This window comes from Doryrhamphus excisus, linkage group LG6 (genome assembly GCF_037039965.1).
Source record: "Doryrhamphus excisus strain RoL-2023G ecotype Guam linkage group LG6, RoL_Dexc_Guam_v1.1, whole genome shotgun sequence".
NCBI classification, from domain to species: Eukaryota; Metazoa; Chordata; class Actinopteri; order Syngnathiformes; family Syngnathidae; genus Doryrhamphus; species Doryrhamphus excisus.
Genome location: NC_136362.1, coordinates 15,107,536 through 15,123,939, shown reverse-complemented (window position 1 = coordinate 15,123,939; position 16,404 = coordinate 15,107,536). Strand labels below are relative to the sequence as shown.

The 16,404-nt window shown below is 42.5% G+C and overlaps 1 protein-coding gene across 3 annotated transcripts in view; it reads right to left on the bottom strand.

Annotated features, from left to right (window-relative positions):
- The window catches only part of agap3 (ArfGAP with GTPase domain, ankyrin repeat and PH domain 3), a 139,138-nt gene that overhangs the window by 20,638 nt on the left and 102,096 nt on the right, over positions 1-16,404 (bottom strand). For all 3 annotated transcript variants that reach the window (XM_058069016.2, XM_058069017.2, XM_058069015.2), the window contains exons 12-13: positions 13,967-14,116; positions 6,375-6,530 (exon numbers count right to left, since the gene is read on the bottom strand). In XM_058069016.2, coding sequence (XP_057924999.1) covers positions 6,375-6,530; positions 13,967-14,116 — 306 coding nt within the window. The remainder of the gene's footprint in view (positions 1-6,374; positions 6,531-13,966; positions 14,117-16,404) is intronic.

The window sequence follows — 16,404 nt, the reverse complement described above, 5'->3', positions numbered from 1 at the left end:
TCCTCACAAGGGTCTCGGGGGGTGCTGGAGCCTATCCCAGCTGTCTTTGGGCGAGAAGCGGGGTACACCCTGGACTGGTGGCCAGCCAATCACAGGGCACATATAGACAAACAACCATTCACACTCACATTCATACCTATGGACAATTTGGAGTCACCAATTAACCTAGCATGTTTTTGGAATGTGGGAGGAAACCGGAGTACCCGGAGAAAACCCACGCATGCACGGGGAGAACATGCAAACTCCACACAGAGATGGCCAAGGGTGGAATTGAACCCTGGTCTCCTAGCTGTGAGGTCTGCGCACTAACCACTCGACCGCCGTGCCGCCTGTCTGGATTATAAATTACACTTTTTTCATCATTTATATATATTTTTTATGGTTATATATAACTTTTTTTCATAGAATGGCTGTTCCTGCGACTTATACTCCACAGCGACTTATAATATATATATAATTTCACAGACAGCCGCAAGAGGGCACTCTAGACTTTTGCACCGATATCGCCTACGCCTTAACAATTCAACATTTAAATAGTAGACATTAGTTTACAAAGACAACTGAGAACAACAGAACACAAATGCCCCCCAAATGAAAATCATATTCTGCAGAAAACATCTCAAAACAGTAATCGAGCAGCAGTGAGACAGTTTGGAGTAAGTGAGAAACTTGTTAGGGACTGGCGTAAAGCGGAGTCTACTCTTACAGTTAATGTACTTAAAACTGTTTGTTATGTTACATAAACACTGGACACCTTTTCTGTTCATGTTTATATGTATAAAATCATCAACACCTATTCAGCCTGTTCTCTATTCTTTTATTAATGTTAGAACTTGCCTTCCGAGATGACGTAATATCTGTTTTGGTCAAGTAGTTTGTAAAATAAATTACGCAACTTATACTGCAGCGACAAACAGAGTGTTTACTCCTGCTTGCTTCTGTCGCTTCATGCTTTTTTCCAACTTTTTAATTATTCTACTTTCTACTTCTACAGCTTGGAGATGATTAAATTCATTTTCCTTTAAGTGAACCAAGACTTTTTTTTAAAACATTTTTCCAACATATCTGACAAGCCAACATGCCCCGAACAAAGTCTTGTGAAGGCTGTCGGATATATCGGCAAGACATGTAATACGCTACAAGCAAGGATTTATGCCTTGGAAACTGAAAAAGGACTTTATGAAACGCTTCCAGTGAAATCCATTTACCTTTAAAGAAAAGGGTGATACATACAACCTTAACGATACTGTGTCTTTTCCAAGACTCTGTAAATACCAACACCTTACTGACTTTCTTCTCTATAAATGTGTGTGATACTTTCCAATCAGGCTTTAGGCCCCACCACAGCATAGAGACAGCTCTGATCAAGGTGACAGATGATATCCGTCTGAACACGGATGCAGGCAAAGTCTCACTTTTAGTTGTGCTATACCTGAGCTCTGCCTTTGACACAGTTGACCATGTGATCTTATTACAGAGGTTAGAAAACTTTCTTGAGGGCAGAAAGTACTTGGTTGGAATTGGTAACTGTGTCTCAGACCAAATGGCTATGACCTGTGGTGTTCCCCAGGGGTCAATCTGTTCTGTTCAATGACACTCAGATCTGCGTGGACCAGAACTAGGACTAAACACGGGTGAGGCTGTGTTTCAGCTTTTTGCTGCCTAAATCTGGAACAGTCTTCTAGAAGATGTGAGACAATCCTCAATTTCAGCAATGTTTTTTTTTAAGAAGTGATGTTACCCTTTTTGTCTGTAAAACACTTTAATTACTTTTTGTAAGATTGGTGCCTTGCCAATTAACAGCCAGCGGTTATAGCAGCCCTTCCAGTGCAAGCTCTCCGCACCATGACATAACAGTCCGAGCACAATGACAGGGAACTACAAGCTTAAACAAACATGTCTGCATGGTGGTATTGCTTTTTCTTCTTCATGCGGCTGGCGGGAGTCCAGTGGCAACCAGCTTTGAGGAGCATTACCGCAACGAGCATGTCGATGTGTGGCCCTTTGTTACGAACGTGATATGGCAACTGGATCTGCCCCATCCTCCCGATCTCGTGGCTGAAGCTGCTGTTATCCAATCTTCAAAATATAGCGGATTGACAGCCGATCCCGATCCTGAAGATCGGATCGGGACATCCCTAGTATTTAGTATAGTACTTTGATAGGTTACTGGTTAGGTTTGATAAATGTTACATGTTTTCTTGTTTTATGGAAAGAGGTAGATCACTTTGACTTGTAACCTGTACGCTGAAAGAGTGTGTGTGCCATTGACATACATGAACAATGTACATAAATACTGATATTTTCAAATATACTAAATATACAGAGGTGTGAAAAAGTGGCCTTGTGTGGGAAAAAGTAATTGCCCCCTCAACTGGTTGGCCACACTTAGCAGCAACAACTGCAATCAAGTGTTTACGATAACTGTAATGAGTCTCTTAGAGCGCTGAGTAGGAATTTTGGCCAACTCATCTTTGCAGAATTGTTGTAATTCAGCCACATTGGAGGGTATTTGAGAATGAACCTGCTTTTTAAGATCATGCCACAGCAGCTCAATAGGATTCAGTCAGGACTTTTTTCGTCAGCTATTCAGAGATGGACCTGCTGGTCTGTTTTGGATCGTTGGCCTGCTGTGGAGCCCAAGTTAGTTTTGGCTTGAGGTCACAAACAGATGACTGGACATTCTGCTTCAGGATTTTTTGGTAGACAGCAGAATTCATGGTTACATTTATCTTCCAGGTATAAGTCGTCCAGGCAGCAAAACAGCCCCAGACGATCACACGACCACCACCATGTTCTACTGTTGGTCTGATGTTACTGTTACTGAAATGATCGTTACCTTTACGCCAGGTGTAATGGGACACACATTACAGTTCAACTTTGGTCTCATCAGACCACAGAGTATTTTCCCAAAATGCGTCTTGGGGATCATCAAGATGTTGGCAAAATTGAGATAAGCCTTAATGATCTTTTGATGATCTGAATTGATGAAACATTTAAGTGTCATGCAACAAAAAAAAAAAAAAAACAGGAAGGCACTTTTTCATGCCACTCCATACATTCTCTATGCTTATAGTAGGAGGTAGATCTTTGAGAATTGGTCATTTTAAAAGTAACTCAAAAAAGAGTCAAAATCATGTATAAATGTGAAAGAGGACCTATTTTGCTTTTTCCACTTTTCTGACCTGAGTTAGAATGTTAAACGATGCCAAAGTTTCAGATAATGACATTTGCGCATTTGAAAGTGATCCCTGATAGAGGTTTGGGATGGCTGAAAACATTCGGTTTCAGAGGACGTTGCAAAACTGTTCATTTATGATGTCATAAGCAAGCAAGCTTCCTTATGGTCGTGGCTGTAGGCGCGATACACTCTCTGCCCTCCTCCAAGCTCTGCTTCTGTGTTTACAGTTAATACAGTAATAGTGTTGTATTATAAAGAAATGGTAGGAACCTAAACGGAGGAATTACACCCAAGTCCGGCACAGTGCAAAAAAATGATCTTCTTGTCCATAATATTCTTTATGCCAAGTCCCCCTTCTTCCCTCCAATCTAAACCAATAAGCATTTGCCACACTTTCTTTCAAGTAGAGACACATTAATGATGCTCACTGACATCGTGCATTAATCAGAGGAGCCCCCCCCCCCCCCCCCCACCTTCGTCCTCGAACACAACTCTTTATCGGCTAGCGATTTTGAAGTGGGTTTATGGCGAGCACCGATCGTTGGGCGGGGGAGGTGGGGACAGCTGCTGCGAAACACATTACAGTGGCTGTCACTTGTCCCGCCATGCGTCCTGCATCATTCTTTAAGCACGTGAGAAGTTCATTAAATCGCACGCCACTGACAGAGCAAAAGATATTAGGTAGCGTGTCCATTGTGCGGATGTGCCAGTGCAAATGGAGCGCTATAGGAGGAGGTTACTTATCAAAAATGCATTGAAATTGATTTGAAATAAACAAAGAATGCTTCAGATGGACTTGAGATAAAATTTTAAACATAATAGAGTGCTGAAATTTGTAGGTCAATTTTATTATACTCTACGATGTTATGTTAGCATTGGTTATCATCTATGATGTACATGGTTTTACTATCGCGTATGAGAGATAATTAACAGCAGAAGATATTTCAAAATCAAACCAATCCTAAAAAAATGATAAGAGCCGCTACCTAGCTTTTACTGTTAGCACCTAGCCAGCAAAGTGCAGCAGCGACTAACCCTAAGTGACCAAAATTAGAGTTTTTTTTAGAAAACATGAGTTATACTAACAAATGAACCCAGGTGACTCAAGTGAATGAATTAGTTGTCTTCCTAGTGAAGCAGGCTTCAAATAAAACATCACACTTAGCGTGCTAACACGTGCTAACCCGCAATGTAGCCACAAATGTCTGGCTAACATTGCTAAATGTTATGTATTGTTTTTATGCAAGATGCACCAATATATGTTCAATAAAGTAAGTTCAAAAATGTTCAATTTTCATCTTCTGACCTGCTTCATTCCCATCATCTTCAGGAAAAAAAAAGAACTTCACCTTCCAGATTGTTAATGTTGACCTCAGCACATACTTTGAATATAAAAGCATTTGACTACTTAGTGGTGATAATCACTCTGGCCTATGTGGTCAACAAACGGCCATTCAAACCTTAAAGAGCAGCTGTCAGAGGCCAGGATTCTTTTAAAAAAAATGATTATAAATGCTAAGCGTCATTTATGAGGCGTCAATGCCATTGTTGTTTCCCAGTGTATCAATCTTGTTGATTGATCGCGCCGCTCCGCTGACATCAGTTTTATGGCCTCCGAGATGCGTCTCCTCAGTGTTTCCACAATGGCGTCCAATTAGAGGGCTCCATTCATCATTTGTGCAGCAGGATCATTATTAATTGGCTGAAGAGCTGACTGCCACTCCCCTGCTGAGATGGGGCTGCGGCTTCTGCATCAGGCCATTTAGACCGTGGTAACAACTTTGGATGGACCACTGCACGCCATCATGTGTTTTATGGGCAGGCAGAATACTAACAAACTGTGACACACAGTCAAGGGAGGCAGGTGAGACAGAGCCTCAATTGTCATGATGAAAGAAAAAAATCCTGAATAATCTCATAAAATAAATCATCTTTATAGTAATCAGTTTAACTGAACTACATTATAAATGTATTTTCTCTAAGATTCCAATTACTTTTAACATTTGTTAGAGTAAAAATCACTTAATTTGCACATTTCCAAATCAAGTAGAGGGAAGAAACCTAAGGTTGAGGCCACTGTGAGTGCCGATTCTCGACACAGTCCGCTAGTCTGCTTGTCACTGAAACTCCAGCATTTTTGGTTCTTTTTACCTCATTGAAATACACAAACAGCAGTGCTGGCTACAGCTACATTGACAAATAAGTCAAATTGAAGATATTTTTTACATTCTGCTGAATGAGATTAATGAATTTGTCATATATGCGAGGTGATTAGACTTTTACAACAAAGTAACTTTTCCTGGAGAAGGAAAGGCTGCATGTACTTCATATGTTCATAAAAAAACTAAGAACAAAAATGTTTTTCAATGAATATTTAAAAAATGTGAGGATTTTTTGGAACAGTTTTTGAACCAAAATTAATTATTGTCTTTTTGGTGGGAGTGTGAGGTCAATAAGCGGATTTGGCGCAGCATCAGCAGTAATACAGCTGTTGTACCGGGCTGTTGTGGTGAATAGAGATCTGAGCAGGAAGGCAAAGCTCTCAATTTACCGGTCGATCTATGTTCCCACTCTCACCTATGGTCATGAGCTATGGGTGGCAACCAAAACAACGAGATTGCGGATACAAGCGGCTGAAATTAGTTTCCTCCGTGGGGTAGCTGGACTCACCCTAAAAGATAGGGTGAGGAGCTCGGTCAACCGGGAGGGGCTCATACTACAGCCGTTTCTCCAGTCAAGGTGGCTCGGGCATCTAGTCGGCATCCCTCCCGGACGCCTCCCTGGTGAGGTTTCTGGGCATGCCCAGCCGGGAGAAGGCCCCGGGGCAGAGCTAGGACACGCTGAAGGGATTATGTCTCACAGCTGGCCTGGGAACGCCTTGGTGTCCTCACGGTGGAAGTGGAGTAGGTGGCCAGAGACCGAGAAGTCTGGGCTTCCCTACTGAGACAGCTGCCCCGTACCCGGATAAGCGGAGGAGAATAGAATGGAATGGAATGTCTTCTTTTTTGGTTATCCTCTTAATGAGAAACCTGTAATAACATCCAACTGTAAAGGAGCCAAGGACCGCACCACAGGTCACTGCTAACAACTATGCTACTTTATAATCAAACACAGATGACAAGACCCCAGCAGTGTATTGCCATTTTTGGACTCCATTTAGTTAAATGTTACAGCAATCAGAGATGCAGCCTACCTTCGTTGCCTGTGGATAAACCATCAGGCTTGGTGATGCCCGTACTCTTTTTCCGTCTATGTTTCTTGCGGTTGGCGTGCGGCGAGGGAGGCGGCTCAAGCTTAGGACTGGTGGCACTGCCGGCACTGCAACTGGTCAGGTCGCTCATTCCATTGGCTGGGTGGAAAAAAAAACATAGGTAAGACGTTGCTTTTTACTTTAGCTTTGGCATTAACAATGCTGCGACAAAGACAATAATAATTCTGGGTATGAATTGGCATCAATTTCAGTTTGTCAAATCACATGGTTTCCGTCACCCATATGGGCTCGAAAGACTGGCTTAGAACCACAACCCGATGTATTTACGTAGTGAGGGCAAATATTAAAATGTATGTTAATTTTTGTCATTTACTGGGTGTATTCAGAAATACTGACCCAATGAGAACATGCACTAGTTCACGTCATCGTTTTGCGGCTTGGTACACAGGCTTGGACCTACAACTGACATGCAGAAATAGTACCTGTGTTCTGCAATGGAAAAGCATCAATAGCATATTGAGCTGTGGGATATGGCTCATTACTGTACTTCATAGTCACTGTGTATACCAAAAACATTCAGGTTAAAGCTGCACAAATCAAATGTCGAGGATGCCAAGCCATTGTAGCCCTAGAGGTACAATCATGTACTTTCTACCACAGCTTCAGTCATCAGTTGCCGTGGAAACAGCTCCAAACTGGCAACAGTCAATAAAGCTCAGACAACATATTGAGTCACTTGTTTTCGTCTTTCACAAATTGCAAACTATTTGCATACTTTTGACTGATCACCTGTCGTTGCCTTGCGGAGGTTTACATCCATGAGAAATGTGCATAAAAAGCAGACGGGAAAACGCTTTGCCTCCTACTAGAGTGACTGTCTTGTCATACCTACTACAGTGTAAAAGACAGGTATGGGGCCATCAGTGGACAAATGGACACCAAAGTTAGCCCCCAGCGAAGCTATATGACTGTCTGAGAGTGACGAGGTTGGAGGGTTGGGGTGGGGTGTTTCTTGTAAGTGATTTTATAAATGTGATATTAACCTGTGTTACCGTTGGGCAAAGGGATTGGAGGGATGGGACAATGGGAGGGGGGTGTCAGCTTGCCATCCGTCTGATTTCCTGACATTTGACATCACTTTCCCTTCTTTCCCCCCCTCCGGATGCCATTATGAATCCAGGAGACGGGAGGTTGGGGCCTGAGGGAAGGAAGGGAGGGAGGGCCGGTCGGTCGGTAGATGGGCCCCATATTGCTCCCCTCCTACCACCCTGTGTGGTGCTGGCAGCCTCCTCTATTGTCTCCCATCAAAAGCTCATTGTAGTGTGGCAAACTCCATTCATTTCCCTGAGCGCCGTCCCATCCCCCGGGGGTGGAGTGCAGGAGGACAAGAGGCTCAGGGATTATTGCTGTTGTCGTTTGCCAGTTGCACATGCCGTAATGTGCAGCGCGGCGCCATTAGCCAGTGTACAACATTAGGCCTAATTCAGTCATTACCTTTAGGGAGATGGGGCTCTTTTGGAGGAGTGGGATGAGCTCAGCGGGGGATTGACGATGCTCACGTCGCATGGGGGAATTGTGGTGGTGGGGAGGACTTGAGCTGAGAAGGCCCGTGGATGTTTGGGAGTGGGCAAAAGTATTGGAGACGACACTGTTTATTTGTTATAAAAACCTGGTTTAAAGACAGGTCCGAAAGCCACAATATCACACCACAATAACAAACAGTCTCAATTAATGTTATTATCACACTATCTGATAGAGCTCTGATTGGACTGTGTATGTGTACCTAATATTCTGACCCATGTTCAGTCAAGTATGTTGGCACTCTGAAAAACATGATTGAAACCCGCCTCTTATCCTCCATCCTAATGTCCCTCCGATAATCAATGTTGGGTGTTCCACAGTGCAGGGTGCTTCCATTCTGCCATTCCAGTGGACCTAAATGAAGCCCCCGTCACTCCATTATCCTTGGCGAAGGTTGCAGGTTAAACACAAAATGTGATGGTACCGAGATGCAAAAAGATTGATGATTTGCCAGAGAATGAATACATCTTAGCCCGCATAACCATTTCCATATTATTTAGAGAATGTGCTCATTTGTAAAGCCGTTGTGCAAAAGGCGGGCGCACGGGTAGGAACATCTCTTGAATATTGAAAGACAATTTTTGATTAAACCCCGGACCATTTTTTTTAAAATGCTTGCATTCATACGAGCAGCCATTCTTAATGCACCGCATGCTTGTTTAGAGCCTGCGATCCTTATTAGAATTCAATTTTTAGGGGTGAATTAAAAGCGATAGTCAAAGTTGCTCAAGTTTACTACTGCGCATCACTAATGTTGGCAACATCTACTGTCATTTGATGTATTTGTTTGTGTAAGCCTTTACTCTGAAACCACTGTGCACAAAAGGGTAAAAATTGTCAAAACCTGCATCTGTTGACTACGCTATTATATTTCTGCCAAACACTGCTGGAACTGTTGAGTCATAGAGAAGTAGGATGTTGAATTGTGCAAGTGAAGTACAATCGTGAAGTACAACCCCATTATGGATATAAAAAATCCATCCATCTTCTATGTCGCTTATCATCACTGAGGTGGCGGGTATGCTGGAGCCTACCCCAGCTGTCTTTGGGGGAGAGACGGGGTACACCTTGGACTGGTCGCCAGCCAATCACAGGGCACATGAAGACAAACACTCACATTCATACCTGTGGACAATTTAGAGTCGCCAAATAACCTAACGTGCATGTTTTTGGAATGTGGGAGGAAAAGCCACGCACAGGGAGAACATGCAGAGCTGCCCAAGTGGAGAATTCGAACCCAGGTTTTCCCAATCTTCTGACTATGTGGCCAATATGCTAACAACTCAGACACCGTGTGGCCCATGTTCAAAATCAAATCTCCCAAATACGCCTCATTGTTATTTAACTGAAAGTTTGAGTTAGTTTATCTGTAATCAGAATACCAAAGATGAAAGTTGCATCTCTATGTGCAGCTTGAGACATCTGCTCACCACTTCATCTTTGCCGCAGGAGAAGCACCGGCAAATCACGAGGGGAGCTTTATGTCAGGTGACTGATGTCATATGACATCTAGAAAGTGACATTTATGAGATCAACCCAAACTACCTAGCTTGTGATGGACCTAACAAGCACCCCTGCTCTATACATTGTATAGAAATTACAAATAAGAGAATTGCACAGATAGCCTTTTCCAGTGGCACCATGTTTTCCGCCTCTGCCTCCTGATGTGAAGGTGATGGCATAGTAGCGGGGTTTGATTTCGACACCGGGCTGTAATGAAGTTTGACATTTAGTTTGGAGAGAGCAGCGGAGCGCGATCGGGCCTTGATTAGCGCACTCTAATTGAGGATAATAAGGGGGAGGCGGTGATTGTTTCTAATTTTTGCCATTAATTGCAGCCGTTTGATTGAGGACAGGCAGGGCTGCTGTGTCAAGGGGCCGGGCGGAATCGCAGCACTCTTCGCATGCAGCTTCTTGAATAACAATGAAATTAGTTCTCCGGGTTGTGAATCGCATGATCCAATGGCGGTGTGTAGTTTACAAGTCACAAGTGATCACTGATGATGTTATTGCTTGCTTAGGGCGAACTCACACTAGGCCACAAGTAACCATGCTTGGCCTGATCCAGGTTAGTCTAAATGCTCAGCATGCTTTCACAAAGCTGGACGAGCTGACAAAATAAGACAGGAGATAATCCACAAAGTCAAGGAAACTGCAGTAATAAAGCAAGACAGAAGTGATGGACCAAGCAAACAGGTTAAAGCATGAATGCTCAGTGCAAGGGCAGGCCAGCGGGGGCCAGGAGAGGGAGGGGGACTCCTGCTTAAGCTAGTGTGAGTACGCACCTGGTCGTCGACTGCATGCACACGTGCAGCGTATCCAAGTCATATAATGACTGTTGTGCACCGAATGATAACCAACATGTTTTATAATAGGGCGGCACGGCGGTCTAGTGGTTAGCGCGCAGACCTCACAGCTAGGAAACCAGGGTTCAATTCCACCTTTGGCCATCTCTGTGTGGAGTTTGCATGTTCTCCCTGTGCATGCGTGGGTTTTCTCCGGGTACTCCGGTTTCCTCCCACATTCCAACATGCTAGGTTAATTGGTGACTCCAAATTGTCCATAGGTATGAATGTGAGTGTGAATGGTTGTTTGTCTATATGTGCCCTGTGATTGGCTGGCGACCAGTCCGGGGTGTACCCCGCCTCTCGCCCAAAGACAGCTGCCCAGCACCCCCTGCGACACTTGTGAGGAAAAAGCGGTAGAAAATGAATGAATGAATCAATGAATGAATGTTTTATAATAGAAATACAAAAGTCAAACCCACAGTACCCGTGACTCGTGACTAAATGCACCATTTAACATGTCCGCGTGTCTTGAAAGTATTTGATGACAGCAGCCACTTTGCACAATAAAAGTAATTAGAATGACCCAAAATAAGTCTGGAACTAATCCAGAAAGTCAGGGAAATTGCAGAAATACAGCAGAATAGAAGTGATGGGACAGGCAAACAAGGGCGAATCAGAAATGATGGGGACCAAAAGGAGGGTGTCCAGCCCCAGAACAAATGACTTTGTGTGAATGCCCCTGTAGTGTCTCCTTCTTTATGTTCCAGGTACAGAATGAGCACACCCAGGGTCATTTTCCACAACATTAGGGTACAGATATTGATAATTAGAAGTATTCATGACTCTGTTGGAGCTCCCCCGCCCCACTCCGACCCTGAGGGGTAGTTCTTCCCCTTAACCTCAAGCGACATTAAACAAATGCTAGCTGTCACTTCAGAGGCAGGTTCCAGCCATACGGAGCTGTGCTGCCGGGACAGACGTTAGGAGGAGGCAGCCGAGGGTGGGAGGTTGTCGGCGAGGAGAAGCATACGGAGGACCCCTGTGCCCCCAGCTGTCTGAGCCAGCTAATGACTCGTCTCAGGGGGGCTGTTGTAGGCGAGCAGGGAAATTGAAACAGACGCCTGGACCAGTAGCTGCTACATGTGTGGCTGCGTGCTGCCATTCAAGACAACACTCAGCACAAGCAGAACTGCTAATGTGAAGCAACGTCACAGTTTTAATCCCTTGGAAGGCTGAAAGATAGACTTTTCTTTAAATGCTTACATACAGCTTGAGTTGTCGACCACAACAATGTAGTCCACCTAATAAATGCTCAACTAGCATTTACAGCGACTAAGGCTTTTATGATGGGGGCGAGCACTGTGGTGAGTTTTTGAGGCTTGCAATGTGATCATCTGTTGGGCAGCGGCTAAAGCCCTGGTACCAATCCGCTGTATTGACTACCAACTCAGTACGGATTTGAGAGCACACAGACACTATGTAGCACTTTTAGTGCAGGAGGAACTTTCCTTGTGTGCAGGTCTGCGTCAGGCTACGGATGACGTGCAACACGCGCGCCTTCTGTAACCACCTCCGAGTTTGTGAGCACACAAGTTGTGGATGCACGTCAGTCTCAGAACTTCTCCAGCGTTCACACATCATGTGGACAGTGACGAGTGAGCGTGTGTGCCGCGCTTAAAACAGTGTACACTGCGTGTACAGATTTCAGCAGTGGTGCCAAGCTGACAGATGAATGCCGGCATTTTCTATCCTCTCCGGGATGCAGAGGACATAGACACAACTACATATGTAGTTCAGAAGGCAGCGGATGCTGCTCGAGGGGCCCAGCAGAGGAGGGCAAACCTGCTTTTCATCCAGGTTTTCAGTTAATAATGTGAGAAGACTAGAAATAAATGCATTGTGAAATCCAAAACATGAGTTGTGGATACCAGCATTTTGTTATTGTTCTGGTAAAACAAGCATATTAGCTTTGTTTTGAGAATGAAAATTAAAATAAATGTTACAAAAATGAGTAGCTCTTGGCCATTTTCATTTTGTAAAAGTAGCTCTCACAAGTAGTGTAATTTTGTTATTGTGTTATTTTCTCTGAAAGTGTTTGTTTAAAATCACATTTTAACCTTATTGATTGCACTGAAATTAAATAAAATGGGCCAAATTCTAAAACACTGCCGCTTCATATTTAGTCCTTCCATGGGGATATATTCAATATGCCACACATAAAGGCAAAATTCCAACTTCTGCTCATTCATCTCAAGAGGCCACACATTCAAGTCATTCAGCTTTGAGGTGTGGTGCTGATGGAAAGTGATAGAAGTGTCGACGTCCAAGCAGAATTGATCATTCAAGGGGTCCAAATGAGAGACGGGAGGGGGCTTGTGCGTCTGAGCTACGAGGGCCGCGCACACAGTTGGTCTCCTGCAGCGCTCGTAAAGTGCGCTCTTTAAACTGCCGGGGCCCCTGGGAGAAGGAAGAATGGAGGGGACGGGTGGGGGTATAGGGTGGAGGACCGGAGAGGTGGGGGGAGCCGGCGCTGCCGCCGCCGTTGCTGCTGCCGCCGCGCTAATGAGAACTACCAGAGTGCAAACATGCATGGAAATGACTGTTATTCTGTTGATGTGCATTTAAGTGCTTTTTTACTGCCAACCACAAAGAGGGAAATAACTGGTGATGAATGGTACCCCCGAAAAACATTCATTTTCCTCCTCGCAAGAGAAGAGAGCGGCACAAAATATAGAAAGGAAGGAGGGGGGGCTATGATGGAAGGCGAAGACATGCATGGCAAATATATTATTTGACTTCAGTTGTCGACAAGATGCAATGTGGCGGCGGGAAGTTAACCTTCAGTCTCACTCAAAGAGCAGCAAACTAAAAATGTAAAAAAAGGTCAAAGTGATCAAAGATCAGCTCATCAGCTAAATGAGCCTCGTTAGTAAATGGCAAAAATTTCACCTTAAGTGGGCTTAATTCCAACTACTTCAATAGCGTATGAGTCCATCTCATCTGTAATCTGTAATGATTAGGAATTATGCAACAATTGAGATGAAACTTTGTCCTTCCCTTCATACAATATACTGTATCATAGTTGTGTGTCACTAGCATTAACATTAGCATTAGCATTAACATTTCTTCTGACATTCATGTCAACGTATAGATTCTTATAGTTCACCTCATATAATAGCTCACTGGAATTGCTCTTTACACTCATTCATCAGTAAATAGACATTTCAACTGCAATTATTTATAATAACTATTTATTATTTCTGAGTTATTTGTTTGACCTGCTATCAACCCTGTTTTATTTTCAATTAAGTTGTAACTAATCTTACCAATATTTTAAAATCAATGTTTAAACCATTTTAAATTAATATTATTAAGTTAATATTAAGTTAATATTAAGTTTTAAGTTACTATTATTAATAGTATTATTATATTATGATTAATTAATTACATTATACTTACATTGTATAGATATTAATTTAAAAACCATTAATTCATCTCAACTGAATCATAAACTAAAGTAATAAAAATACTACAATTTAATATATGTGTATATTTTCACAGTATGTCAATCACAGACCATCTTCATTTTGTTTGATCTAACTGTTTAATATTGTATCTGCAATGTATCTTCTAATATTAACCTTATCTTATTCTTTGATTTTCTTATAATGTGTGATCTTGTGTGACAAAAAAAAATGTTCTTACGGGGTGCACTGCTTGTACTGGTGTTGATGGCGTCATTCCACTGGTCAGCACTGGACACGGAGAAGGAGCGTTGGTGCATCCCGTCTTTGCTGCCTCCAAATATGGATGCGCCCGTCTGGAGGGAAGTACTGCTGTTGGAGTGAGGAGCACCTGACAAGAGGAGGACAAAGAAAAGACAGACTTGTCATGCATGCGTGTGAGAGGAAAGAGACTTAGTCAAAAGTTTTGGAGAGGCTGTCGCCATCTTTATCTCAAACAATCAACACACACACACACACACAGCCGCTCTCCGCCTCTAATGAGGCCTTAATTAACAAGATACACTCTGAACGCTAATTATCGCGCCTCATCCCTCTGTCTGACTGCCTCATCCATCTCCACCGGCGTCAGCGGGCGCTCTCCTCCTAACCTCCAATCAGGCGAGCCGCGGACGCCTAGGATCTCTTTACTAATTCATGGGCTCGGCGGCGCCATGTGAGGTCCTTCCTCCTCCTACTTTGACACATCCCAAATAATCCTACTCACAGGAATGGAAAGGAATCTTTGCTGTTTAATTGAGAATAAAGTAAGAGTCCGACTACAAACCTGCATTCATTTAAAAAGGAATATCATTTAATGAGTAAATCAGTTTGACGATGATACAACACAGACACATATACAGTGTATAAAGATGGAGATTAGCGACAGGGATAGAGAGAGCCAAATATATATATATATATATATATATATATATATATATATATATATATATATATATATACTGTATATGAAGGCCCTTTCATTCAATAATTACAACATAATATGTGTCATTGAGGCAATAACAAGAGGAACATATAGCGCGTCGTCCGCACGCTAAGTAAACTAAGCGGCACGGGCGCTTGTTAGGATAATATGTCCTACTCATTATCCAGAGTAATAAGTGTATCAAATTCACATAATCATGTCTAATTAGTATCAGTAATTATCTTGTTGGGCCCAAGAATATTAATCTTGGGGTCCCAGAGGGGAGGGAGTGCCATCGCAGCACGAGTGAGAACGAGAGCGAGGGAATCACGCTGAGGCGCACAGAAGAAATTAGCATGCTGAAATCAGAGCAGAAAACGAGGAGGAGGAGGAGGAGGACTGGGAAACAAATGGGAAAACTTTGTTTTAATAGAAATGTGACATATGAATTGAGTGAGAGACAGAAAGTGTAACTACCATGTGATATCGTCTGTTACTGTTGCATATGTCTGTATTGTTGCATATATATTATTACTTTTTTAATTATTTTTTTTAGAATTGTATTTATTGCTAGTAGTTTGCATGTTTTTTTTTTAAAGTTAAGAAATATCATTAGGCCGTTTACATCGAACCATAAATGTAGCATACTTATAGATCCCAAATTAACATCATTTTATGTGCATTAACTATAAAAAAACTCACTACTGACACATATTCCTAATTCCCTTCTATTAAACCGGCTGTAAGGAACAATATCCATATATAGGAATACAGAAATTAATTGTTAATACTAAATATTTTAAACTACAGTGGTTAAAATAAATAAATAAACATTGTTTGATTATTTTAACATAGAATTTCAAGTTTGTACATGGACTAAGCGCAAACATTTACTACTCTAAATTCAAACATTAGCATTGATGCTAGTGCGCAAAGCCAACTATGACGATGCTAGTCCACCAGGATTATAGAACGCTATAGTAGGCAATATAGAGATACAACGTCAGATCGTCTCTTTTACACAGGAAAATACATCCAATCAGAGCTTTAACAGAAGATCCGGCATTTAGCCATCTTTGCCTTTTACACAGAACTCAGCAAAGTGGAGACTGTGTATGCCACAGGTGTCAAATTCAAGGCCTGCGGGTCAAATGTGGTCCTGGCACGTCAGTTTATGTTAACTGCGGAATTCGGGCTGTATCGTGGACCTCATTAACGGGCTTATGATGATGCATCCATCCATTTCCTCCGCTTATGATGACATGGCAAATAAAGTAACAGTTAATAGTTGTGAATTGTTGCTACTCTTACTTACTTACTAATACTTACTATGTATTACAGAGTACATATAGTACGAACTGCACAATCATTGTTACTACAGTTGCCCGATTCAGATTCAAAGTAACAATACTTTAACTGTACATGACTAAAAAAAGAGACCACTTTAAAACTGCCTTTAACTTTACTACTTTAAAACTCCTGTGTAGTATAAGCTGCTACTTTTTAATAACCTTTGCAGGTGACCCTGCAGTCAGTGAGAAAGCAATAGGTCTTTCTTTGACAAGAGCCACTCAAAGTTATCAGTACTACCATGGCTTGTCAACCCATTGGAAGGCAGTGGAGGTCAGTTTAAATACCGGTATAGTGACAGACTCACAGTGTCATCTTTGAACGAACACTTTACTAACAGCCCTAAATGCATCACACAGCAACTG